Here is an 11,604-nt window from a genome sequence, read left to right on the forward strand (position 1 = left end):
CTCCAGGCCCTGACAAGAGCAAAGATATCCACGAGATTGTACTCGTATGAAGCCAAGCAGAACGCGGAGGCAAGAATGCGATCTACTTAGTTCGCGGAGCATCGAGCTGGCGCTACTTAAGCGGGACCAGATCGAGCCTTGGCAGCTGGAAATGAACTGGACACAACTGATAAACACGCCTTTTGTTTTTCTTTTGCTTCGCACTCCCGCCCTCTGCTCCCTCAATGGCCTTCGCCTTTCTCTCACTTTGATCAATAGCTGATACCCCGGGCTCTAAAAAGAATGGTGCATTGGCGAGATGTCCTCAATGGGGACAACGAAGGGACTCATCGTATCCGCGAGGAAAGTCGGCGATGTACGTCATAAGTTCCGTCCCAAAGGATCGAGAATTAACGTAAACAGTGCTCCCTGCATACACAAGCGATCAGATCCCTCCTGCTCTGCCTTCCAAGGAGGTGACTAAGGTTGCGCTGCGATTGAAGCATCAGATCGAGCAGGTGATTCCCTGCGAGCTCGATCAGGATCTGATCGTGAAGCCGAACAGTCGTATCATCACAAAGGATGTGATCCAGACGGCCAAGGAAGCAGGTGGAGAGGAATACCGAGCATGTGCCGTCTACTGTCTTCTCGTATGCCTGCGTTGGTTCAACAAGCAAGGTGCTGCCGAACTCTGGGATTCTGAACTCTACGGTTGTAGGGCGCTTGCGTGCGAAGTCATCGCAAAGCAAATGTATGTGCAGCAGTCCCCAATGCATCACGATCCCCTGATAGTTGATCAATGCTAATGTATTTATTTCAGAATCGAGAGCGAAGAGGACCAAGAATACCTGCTGCTGAAAGTCCTTCTCGAACGGTATTCGATTATCCGAGGCGGAGAAGAGACGGCGCCCTCCAACGTTGTAGAACGTGCAGTAGACCTCCGCGCGCTGAGGGTAATTGGCTCTTCTGGTTATCAGAAATGTATCAAGTACCTGTGGCATGGCTGGCTCTGGCAAGATGAAAACGACCCTACGAGCTTCGTTGAGTACAAGGGACGGGACAATACAAGCTACCGCGCTCACTTGGATCCGGATCGCATGCGAGCTCCGATCTACCAGAATGCGTGTCAGATATTCTTTTCACTTCTTTACCTTGCACTATACACAGGTGTCATCAATACAGTCAACCCATCGGGTGACTTGGACTTCGTGGAGTGTATCTTGTATGCAATGACGCTTGCGTTCATCTGTGATGAAATTGCCAAGTTTTGGAAGGTAGGAAGATACTACTTCGGATTCTGGAATGCCTTCAACTCGACACTCTACGCCCTTCTTGCGGTTTCCTTCTTCCTTCGGGTGATTGCTTTAACTCGCTCGTCGTCCGAAACTGACGAGACGAGGCGCAAATTCAACGAATTGAGCTACAATTTCTTAGCATTTTCAGCTCCGATGTTCTGGATGAGACTCATGCTTTACTTGGATACGTTCCAGTTCTTCGGTGCCATGCTGGTTGTGCTGAAAGTTATGATGAAGGAGAGTTTGATCTTCTTCGCATTACTCTTTTTCGTCCTGGTTGGCTTTCTTCAAGCATTCATGGGAATGGACCAAGCGGATCTTGGTGTACCTATCACTAAGTCGATCATTCAAGGGATGGCCAACAGTATTATGCAGAGTCCAGAATTTGAGACTTTCGAAGATTTCGCATTTCCCTTTGGCATCATCCTCTATTACTTGTTCAACTTTGTTGTCATGGTTTGTATGTTTCCCTCCCCCTTCCCCATTTGTTAACTGTTGTGTCTTCTGTCGCTAGTCCCCTAACGGCATGTAGTGCTTCTGAATGTCCTCATTGCGCTCTACAACAGTGCCTACGAAGACGTTTCCGATAACGCGGTCGATGAATACCTGGGTCTATTCTCGGAGAAGACGATGGGATTTGTCCGAGCACCTGATGAGAACGTCTTCATACCACGTAAGCCCTCTCTTTGCTCCTCATTGTATGACTAAATGCTCAACTAGTTTGATCTAGCCTTCAATCTTGTGGAGATTATCTTCCTCATAATCCCATTTGAGTGGTGGATGCCTCGTGAGACCTATCAGCGCCTCAACAACTGTGTAATGGCAACTCTTTATGCTCCACTTATCGTCATAATTGCCTGGCTTGAGAAGCGCGAGGCGCACCGGATCCGTGCCAATCGCCGCCGCGGTGAGGAGGACGACAACGTCTTAGAAGAATGGGAAGAAGCTGCTCAAGCCGTCGACTATGATAACGAGGAATGGGAACGCCAGGTTTCCTTGACGACGCCTAATGTCGCCGTTGACACAAGTGTCTTGGAGATCAGAGAGCTGAAGAACCAGGTTGCCATGTTGACGGAGCAGGTAAAAATGTTGACAGAGAGAAATACGACATCCACCAATGAAGAAGAAGTGAGAGAACAAATCGATGATGAGACTAACTAGATGCTGTCAAACGCCGTGGTGTGCAGTCGCCATGTTTACAATGTTCAGCTTATTTATGATGCTAGGATTTCTGAGCTGACGTGATTACGAGTCTCATTATTTATGTGTATTTGGAGTCCAGCGTCTATTTCGGGCTTTGCTTCCATACTTTTTACTTCGTGTTATATCCATCGCAGATACAGGTCTCAAAATTCATGGTTTATATTAACCCATCTACAAAAAAAAACCACTCCTATGCCAAACCGTATCCACCCTCTAACCAAAACCAACAGTGTTAACCTTACCAAGGAACAACCTTCATCTCCCCATTCACAAATTCCCAATATGACCCGCCCTCATACTTCCCCTCATCATCCCCCAATAACCTCACCACAACCTCCGCCCCATCCACCGGATCCTTGCCCTGGGGGAAATAATTCGAAAAAGCCGTCCTCAATACCCCTGGTTGACAAGCAAAATACCTAATCTTCGACTTCTTACTCTTGCTTTTCTCCTCCACAGAATCCCCTTCCTGCACACCATCATTCTCCGCGCCTCGCATATGAGCCGCAAGGCCACTCAACTTGCCCTTTCCCTCCAGAGAGCCCTCCTCCTCCGCCTGTACCCTATCATTCTCCACAACTTGCATATGAGCCGTAAGACCATTCAACCCCACCTTACTCGCCCCGTAGGGTACAGACCGACCCATTTTCTTCGTCAATGCGTTCTGGATACTCCCCAGCCCAGAGGTGATGTTGATGACTTTCGGATCGGTCGATTTGTATAGAAGAGGTGTAAACGCAGTGCTGATAACTGCGACGGATGTGAGGTTCAAATTGAGGATTTCGTTATATGTGTTTCGGATAGTAGTCAGGGTCGCGTTTTCGTCGGGAGTACGACGGAGGATTCCGGCGTTGTTGATCAGGACTAGTTTTTTCATTGGGGAACATAGTCAATTAGTTATTGAACCGGGGGCGTAATCAAAAAGATAGGTAGTTTACGACACAGAAGGGGGTAAAAGAGTTACTTACCATCCAGCCTCCCATATCTAGTCATAACATGCTCCACGACCGCATATATCTGCTGATCATTGATCACATCTAACTCAACCAGATCGATTTCAGCCATGACGCCAACATCTCTCAATTTCTGAACGGCCTCTTGACCGGCAGAGAGATCGCGACTGCAGAGGATATAAGTATTTTCTGGATAGCGAAGAGCTGCGACTTGGATGATTGCCAAGCCTAGGCCTTGATTTGCGCCGGTGCAGAGGATTACTTTGCTGGACATGATTTTAGACGGGGTTCGTTTTTTTTTTCGATGGATTTAGGGAATTGATATGAAGAAATTTAGCATTAAATGGAATAGATTCATTAGCGGCTCGATTCGCTCTTGATACCTTTCGATACTCCAGAATGGGAGTGTCTGTCGAAACGGAGTTAATCGGGTTTTAGAACGTCGCAATTAAGTAGGTCGGGGATAAATGTTGTGATGGGAGGCCTGAATACTACGTGAGGTTAGGCGCCTAGTACGATGCGATGGACAAGGAGTTCAGACTGATCAAAGATGTAGTACGAGGCCATTACGGAGGTATAGGATGTTGGGTATATGTTGGTCTATTAGTCCGCTTAACAGAGTCGAGCGTTTGGACCTGGATTACTTTTCAATTATATGTAGCGATCCACTAGCGATGTTCTTTTCTTTTCTGTTTCAGGCCCCAAGCTCCGATATTTCCATCAGAGGCAGTAGGGAGAGTGATCAATTAAAGGCTCGACTGCGATAGACAAACTGTAAAGTATATATAGCATGCAAACAGCTAGCCTCATTTAACAAGCCAAGCCACACGGACATTGATATATGACTCAAGTATAGGATGAAAATTCGTTTCCTAAATGTTCTAGATATGCTAATCACGGGACACAAGATATAATAAAAAGGAACTAACCATGCTTGCTTTGAGGCTAGAACCTAGTAGGCGCTGTAATGGCAAGGAATAGAGAGAGAACGCCCAATGCCATGCAAATGATACACCGTATGAAACTTCCTGTGAAACGCCAGCCAAAGGGACCTATTCGGGAATGCTTAAAAAGGGCAACTCGCTGCATGAAATAAAGCGGCTGTGGTAAAGCAGATTAAGTAGTCCCAGACTCCAGCAAGACAGATCCGACGTTGTTAGGCCTATCCTGCACTTGGACAACGGCTGAGCATTGCATTGTTGATCAACGCTCAAATTTCGAGTTCCGCCATATGGGAAGATACATGCACCATTAGGTAGCTGCTCTAGGTTTGTGCCCTTTGAGCGCCAGTATATACGCCTTCAAAGTCCAACTGAGCTAGCATACCATTGATCCGGTCAATCTCGCGACTGAGATCTTCCACGTTCATGGCAAGACTGCTGACTTCGTCGAATTTACGGCGCCGATTAGCGTCCGCTATCATTTCTGACACGAAGAACTTCTGCTCCTCGAGAACGATCAGCCGCTCTCTAAGCGACTTTTCCTCTGCTTCTAGGGTTGAAATAGCACTGCTGTTATCACTAATAACGCTGGCATTGCTGCCGCCGGCGGCGTTACTGCCATATTTGATCGATGCGAGGGCCGATGGTTGAGGCCGGCCATTCGCAAAGCCGGGCGTTGCACGGCTGCTAGCATCAGAAACGCCGTTTGCTAGACGACCATGAGGGGTGGCGTGTTTAAGAACTTTCGGAAGAGTCTTGAGAGGGAGCATATGCAAGTGGAGGAAGTTGCTGGCTTGCTGATAGATGGCCTTCTGCAGTCTTTGCTGGGTGCGAGACTCAGTAGGCATATCTCGAATCCGTCTCGCAGCGATGTCGTACTGCGCAAACGAATCAATAAGTCGTCGCCGTACTTTTGAAGCGTCGGTAAGTTGTGCGGTTGAAGGGGGCCTGTCAGGGTCTCTGCGGGGGGAAGTTCAGTAACTGACGCAAGAATTCAAGATTCTGGATACATACTGCAACGCTGCTAGCAATCTCTGGAATTTCGGCAGCAAGAGTCGTATGCCCCTTTCAAACTGTACCAAGTTGTTATACGCCCGTACGTCGGGCGGAGTTCGCATGACGTCTGCATCGAAGTCACGTCTCTTGAACAGAGTCGTCCTACACTCTTTGCAGAGTCTGACGTCGACATTGACTTTGCCGATATTAGACTTCTCCGTCGAAGTATCAGTTCCTGCCAAAGGTCAGCAAAGAGGCAAAGACAGACAGTTTCACAGGATGACACTGACTGGCTACGCTCAACCCAACCTCAACTGAGCATTCAGTCTCCGGATCACCGCATACCACCCGCCCGCAGGTTCTGCAGTGGTGCCTTCGAAATGTATAACTCGTAAAGTCTTGTTGACAAAAAGGACATCTAGCGACACTCGCATCATCTTGCCAACTGACAACCGATTGCTCTATCGCCTTTCGTTGCTCGCCGTTCCATGCGAGCGACCACCTTCTATTCGCTCCGGACTGAATTTGGTCTGCCGGTAGTGTCGCGAGAAGTTGAGTAAGACGAGTCAATCTCTTCTCGAGACGTGAGACTTCAAGGAAATTCTTATCCACTTTCTGTTTTCTTATAGCATTGAAGCTGCCCGTGAGATCCCTCACATATCCTAGTCGAGGTCAGTTCCGCCACATCAGAACATCTGGCACAGGACTCACCATTATGGTCATTGTATCCTTCTCGCGACTTATAGCAAGTCTCACAGACCCTGCACCAGAGACCTCTTACGGGCTCATGTTGCGCTGAACGTGACAGCTTCATCTGGTACATCGTATGCTCCTCACAAAACAGTTTCCCGCACTTCCTGCAATTAACACAGCCGTTGATAGCATTCAGTCTCTTCCCGCACGAAGGCTCCAAGCAGAAATCATTGAGTGTTCGTGGTTGCCAATGTTCTCTCGTCACAACTTCATCTGGATCCAGCGTCCTTATCGGTTCGACGGGCCCCGCGCTGCTTGCAGGGGGCCTACTCTGCGCGGCCAACGAAGCATGGTAATCCTCGTTCGACTCAAAGACGTCCAGCCCCTTCAGCTTCTGGTTCAAAACGGCCAGCGGTTGAAACCGTTTGGCCTTCTCCATCTGGACCTTGAACCAATCCTTAACCTCATCCTGCCTATCTTCCTCGAGGTTCTGATGCACATCGTCGAGGTGTCTGCGGGAAGAGAATTAATCATAACGTATATTGTAATTAGGATAAACGATAATAATACCTGTTTAGTTGTAACAAGGTCACCTTGAGCGAAGTTCATTAGCTACCTGTCATCCCACACCGACTTATCCGCGCCGCGGGACTTACCATCTCCTCATTACAGATGGGACAGACGAGGTTCGCGCCGGAAGCTGCCGGAGCAGCAGAGATGGCGTTATCTCCATTTTCAAGAGATATTCGAGATGTGATATCCTGGGTTTCAGAGGAAAACTGCGACGCGGAGGCTTGCGAGTTGAGCGATACGCTGCTGGCGGAGGGCGACAGGACTTTGGGCTTCGTCTGCGGAGACGGAGTCGGGCCCGCTGGCGATAGGGACTTCCCACTGCCCAGGACGCGGCCACCGCCAAGCGTCCTCCGGGACATGATTTTATCTGCTCATGGGAGGGGATCCGCGAGGAGCGGAGAGAACAAAACCGGGAGAAAGGGAGATGGCGGTATCTGAACATGAGCCAGTCTCAGGTATCAATCATGATAAGTTCGTCCTCCGCCCGAGCTCGTTGCCGCCTTCTCCGTGAGGCAACGGCACTAACGCGGTAAGGCTAGTTACCACTAGCATGCATCAAAAAGATGTATAGATCGAAATTGAGAGTCTCAGGAAGAAGAACGGATTATTACATCCATTAGTATGCATGGATTCAAAAAAGCCCAGAAGTCTATAATCATAAGCGGTCTATTATCTATTCCCTATTAAATCTTGAGCATTAGGCTAAGGACCTAAACTACCACATATACACATACTCCGGTCCGATGAGAGGAAAAACCCAGAAGAAAACAATGCTCAAGAAGTACCTAGGTACCGGAAAGATAAAATATGCGATTCGTGGTAACATAGCTATATTTGATCTATATAAGAAAAGTCCGCTGAACCAGCGCACACCTGATAGAATACTTAGGCGATCTATTTACAAAAAGAACCCAAAACAAAAGTCGAGGATATCAGACACGCTTCAAGTGTACCAAGAAGGACTGGGAACCTCATCCAACAACCAGTAGCGACCCAGCTCAGTCTCCTTGTACGCAACTGGATCGTGCAGAGTATGCGTTCGGACATCACGCCAGAAGCGATCGAATCCGTACTTCTCTGCGGTTGACCTCGCACCGGTCACTTCAAACACACCAGCAGTAACTTCGAGGGAAGAGTGTGTTGCCGTAACCTTGACGCTAGCAGCCCATTCGGCTACCTCTCCACGCTGTCGTGGGGTGATATCGCGCTTCGCGCTGTGCTCCTTCAAGAGGGTGGAAAGCTCGGTAGCAGCACGGTCTGCGAGAGCGTCGGCTGCACGGAGAGAAGCGAGGTATCTACCGTACTTCGCCAGCACATAGTGCTCCTCCGCCGGGGTCTTCTTTGGGTCATGCGAAAATGGCCAAGCACGTGTTTGAGTGTTGGTGTAGCCACGAGCGGTGCGCAGGGCGCCCCAAGCAATACCAATGTAGAAGTTGGAGAAGACGAGTTGAATGCTGGGGAGAAGAAGAGTAGCCCATGGGTTCTGGAGTACTTCAGGGATGGGCAACTTCGTCTCCTTCGACCAACCCAGTGCATCGTCCCATGGGATAGAGACGTTCTCGATCTTCACGGACCCTGACTCAGACAAGCGTAGTCCGATATTGTTCCAGTTATACGAGAAAATAATACCCGGCTGGCGTGTTGGGACCAGCGCAAAGATATGATGTTCAGTGTCTTCATAGACACCTTCCAGAACGGTAAGGTCGGAGATCACACCACCAGTGTTGAAGTTCTTGAAGCCATTGAAGACGAGACCATCTCCAGACTTGGTGACGCGGGAGTCATTGTCGCGCGGGTTCACGGCGCCTAGTGATTTGGTTGAATTAGGATCTATGGGAATTATCTCCAGAAAAAGAAAGAAACCGACCACTTACCTCCAATGAAGTAGTTGTTCTCGATGATAAGTTTCTCGAAGCGGTCCTTCTGTTCGTCCGTACCAACAATGCGTGCCGTTGTAGACCACAGCAAGTGATAGCCCAATAGCATACCAATGGATCTATCAGGAGCTCATATATATTAGCCACTGCTCTCAGGGAGTATAAGAATATCTCGAGTCACGTACCCATCACCAGCAGCAACCTCCCTGATGACCTTATAGCCAGTCTCCCAGCTCTCACCACCTCCACCATACTTGGCGTCACCAATAACCTTGAGCAATCCCGAGCTCTTCAGAAGCGCAATTTCCGCTCTAGGAGTCTTCTGCTCCTTGCTTCGAGCAGCTGCATCTACAGCAAGGATGTCGCTGACTTTCTTAGCCCGCTCCAGCCATGCAGCAGAGCCCTTGGGCTGCCCTTCAGCTGCAAAAGCATCATGGTGCTCCTGATAGATCGCCGGGTCTGAAGCTGGAGGAGCTGGATTCGGAGGGGCATGGTTCTGGAGCGTTTGGATGGTGGGGTTGTGCTGCGCCATGATGACTGATATACTTGCTTGCTTGCTGGCTCTTCGTCGTGTCTCGATGGTGCCTGAGCAAAGCTGCGGTCCATCAGGGACTATTTAAGTACAGGTTGGAGTCTACATCTTTTCCAGAAACCCTCTCTGATGGTGTGATATTAAGCTTTGATCTCCGAGGGAACGGTTTCCAGGAGTGTGAAGTTCTGTTCATCCTCTTCGCCATTATTGTCCATTACTATTGCCGGGTCCAATCTTCTTACTTACCCCTCATATACCTCTGAAGGACCGTGATAGCTAGTATCCAATAGGGCTTTGCCGATGTTATCCATTTTCCCTTTCACGGTAAAGGGATACGGACAGAGACAGGCCCCTTATTCGCTCTCCTTGGCTCTCTATGCATTGTGTGCTTCTAGGCGCAATCACGTCTTCTGGACCTGTCCCACCTATCCAATATCTCATCAGAAAGATGCCCGAGGAAATCAAATCCCGTTTGCTGTCGCAACGGTGGTGCAAGAGATACTCGGAGAGCCACTATTGCTTGCACAAAGTTTAGTGTTGATTGCGAGATTCGGGGTCTGATTTGGCGTTGATAGAACGGGAAAGGTGGGCCATCGTGCCGTCAGGATCGGCACAGGTTTCCTCAATTGTAACTATTCAGGACATGATCAGTAATTAATTATCTGAACAATGTTAGTTATGCAATGGGGAATCTTCAATCCATGCCGCTAGCCTGGATACATCGTGAGCAATTAGTAAAATACGTTTTGTGATTCCGGACTGGATGATGCTATTCTAACATTGGCGGGTTAATGGCTCGATGGCCTGACATAAACTGCTCTTTTATACCAATAGTTAAAGGTAATCAATGCTCTATCGTCAATCCTTTCACTTTCAACGTGTGAAAACACCCTGCCTTTGATGGCAAGAAAACAATTCACAATAACATGCTCTGCAGTTATCCTTAATTAGGTACCTAGTCCCTCCTGCGCCTCTCGAAAAATCGGCTGGTGTCCCCCAGTGGGAAGGAGAAGAAGAGGGCTTTCTGACACATTAAGTGGCCCATGGTGTACCAACCAAACATTCCTGATACGAAGCAGCACGCTCCGCCCAGCTTCTGGAGAACCATTCCCGCATATTCGTGGCCGTCCGCAATGGAAAAGTAGGCTGCTGCAATGAAGAGAAAGCCTAGCTCGACGAAGACAAATATACCGGCATATGCGATGTTGCTATTTTATCCAAGGTCATTAGAACTCGCGTAAGAGATGCTTCCTGCGGCGGGAACCAGAAACTTACATCGTCAGAGATTCAATAGTGAAGAAAAGGTTCAGGACAGTCCATACTAGTAACCTGTAAGCATCACGTACACTTCATGGCATCGGGCAGATATCATCAATTGAATACGTACTGATCATAAAGAAACCGGAGGCATTGTAGTACTGTGCCGTATCGCCGCCAAATGAAGCCTCTACCCCGAATGCAGGTGTGATGATAGCACCATATCCTCCGTAAAAGAGGCCTGTTGGTCGACCATCAGCATCTAAATAACGAAATATTGATCAAATATGGACCAGCTAAGATGAACCTACCGAAAGCGCTCAATACGACATATCCGTATCCATTTCCCCTAACAAGCTCCCACTGGGCAGTGATGACCATGCCGATCGCCGCCAGGAAGAAGAAATTCGCAATGAAAACATTCTTCGTGTCAACTCCTCGCCATTCCATCAGTGAGAGAGACAAAGTCGTCAATGTCGTCGCGAAAGCGCCAATACCGAGGGCGGTCTTACAAGCAAATCAGCAAGTCAGTGCACAAGACTTTTCAAAAACAAGTCTGAAGCCTGCAAAATAGACGAGTACTTACTGGGACGCCCAAACCAGAAGCCACCGAAGTCGGTATGGGGATAACCTGAGGGGAATTGAATGGTTGCGTGCGGTATGTTGCAACGTGGGAAAGAGACTCTATGCCCGTAAACTCCTCATTCTTCTCGCTTGTAGAGGTCTTCCTGTTGATCTCGGGAGGGACGCTCCCATTTTGATAGGTAGCCATTCTGGATATCTTGGTTCGAAATTATGCACTGCTAATCAAATTCAATGAGGCTGTACTCTGTGCTGTATGTATTCCTATGTTCGTAACGAGGAGTTTGGCTGAGTGCAACAGAAGCAACAGAACAACGAAGACTGTCAACTTTGGATCCAGCTGGAAGAGGAAAGGGCAGAGCAAGCTTATGTATTTATTATTATACATCAAGGAAATAGCGACGGCACTCGACTTTCAAATAGTAGTAGTAACTAAGTATCTTTCCTCCGTGGCCACATCGCCGCTTCCCCAGAGGGGAAACTCCAAAGAAACTGGCTTGGGGATCATTCTGCTCTAGAGTAATTTCACCATTACAGATCCACATCACAACATCTACCCACGACACTTCGAAACCAACTCCCGCTAACAAGAGTTAGTGACAGAGCTTAATGCCTTTCGGTTGACGATCACGTTCAGGGCGGGGGAAGTTAGTTACGCGATGGAATTATTACTACTAGCTAATAAGCTTACTGGGCTCTTCATGAGCGTAAACATCTGGATTG

General features: G+C 48.5%; 5 protein-coding genes across 5 annotated transcripts; 1 reads left to right on the forward strand and 4 right to left on the reverse strand.

The window, feature by feature from the left end:
- The first annotated feature begins 158 nt into the window (after positions 1-158).
- On the forward strand, positions 159-2,648 carry C8Q69DRAFT_450828 (hypothetical protein). Its single transcript, XM_028629465.1, has 5 exons — positions 159-355; positions 403-730; positions 800-1,734; positions 1,807-1,947; positions 2,005-2,648. Exons 1-5 carry the CDS (start codon positions 283-285, stop codon positions 2,433-2,435), a joined length of 1,908 nt encoding a protein of 635 aa, XP_028489018.1. The 5' UTR covers positions 159-282; the 3' UTR covers positions 2,436-2,648.
- Positions 2,649-2,688: 40 nt separating this feature from the next.
- C8Q69DRAFT_450829 (short chain dehydrogenase/reductase family protein) lies at positions 2,689-3,826 on the reverse strand. The gene is made up of 2 exons (XM_028629466.1): positions 3,446-3,826; positions 2,689-3,341 (listed from the first exon to the last, which is right to left on the reverse strand). Exons 1-2 carry the CDS (start codon positions 3,702-3,704, stop codon positions 2,716-2,718), a joined length of 885 nt encoding a protein of 294 aa, XP_028489019.1. The 5' UTR covers positions 3,705-3,826; the 3' UTR covers positions 2,689-2,715.
- A 619-nt stretch (positions 3,827-4,445) lies between these two features.
- C8Q69DRAFT_22868 (putative vacuolar segregation protein) lies at positions 4,446-7,225 on the reverse strand. The gene is made up of 6 exons (XM_028626374.1): positions 6,717-7,225; positions 6,631-6,653; positions 6,079-6,572; positions 5,658-6,029; positions 5,386-5,602; positions 4,446-5,331 (listed from the first exon to the last, which is right to left on the reverse strand). The coding sequence occupies exons 1-6, from the start codon at positions 6,990-6,992 to the stop codon at positions 4,695-4,697; spliced, it is 2,019 nt and encodes a 672-aa protein (XP_028489020.1). The 5' UTR covers positions 6,993-7,225; the 3' UTR covers positions 4,446-4,694.
- Positions 7,226-7,426: 201 nt separating this feature from the next.
- C8Q69DRAFT_411151 (thermophilic desulfurizing enzyme family protein) lies at positions 7,427-9,126 on the reverse strand. Its single transcript, XM_028628304.1, has 3 exons — positions 8,696-9,126; positions 8,508-8,629; positions 7,427-8,439 (listed from the first exon to the last, which is right to left on the reverse strand). Exons 1-3 carry the CDS (start codon positions 9,040-9,042, stop codon positions 7,577-7,579), a joined length of 1,332 nt encoding a protein of 443 aa, XP_028489021.1. The 5' UTR covers positions 9,043-9,126; the 3' UTR covers positions 7,427-7,576.
- Positions 9,127-9,796: 670 nt separating this feature from the next.
- On the reverse strand, positions 9,797-11,260 carry C8Q69DRAFT_22905 (putative acetate transporter). The gene is made up of 5 exons (XM_028626377.1): positions 10,886-11,260; positions 10,611-10,806; positions 10,430-10,540; positions 10,318-10,363; positions 9,797-10,250 (listed from the first exon to the last, which is right to left on the reverse strand). The coding sequence occupies exons 1-5, from the start codon at positions 11,069-11,071 to the stop codon at positions 9,998-10,000; spliced, it is 792 nt and encodes a 263-aa protein (XP_028489022.1). The 5' UTR covers positions 11,072-11,260; the 3' UTR covers positions 9,797-9,997.
- Positions 11,261-11,604: the final 344 nt, after the last annotated feature.

This window comes from Paecilomyces variotii (genome assembly GCF_004022145.1).
Source record: "Paecilomyces variotii strain CBS 101075 chromosome Unknown C8Q69scaffold_1, whole genome shotgun sequence".
Lineage (NCBI taxonomy): Eukaryota > Fungi > Ascomycota > Eurotiomycetes > Eurotiales > Thermoascaceae > Paecilomyces > Paecilomyces variotii.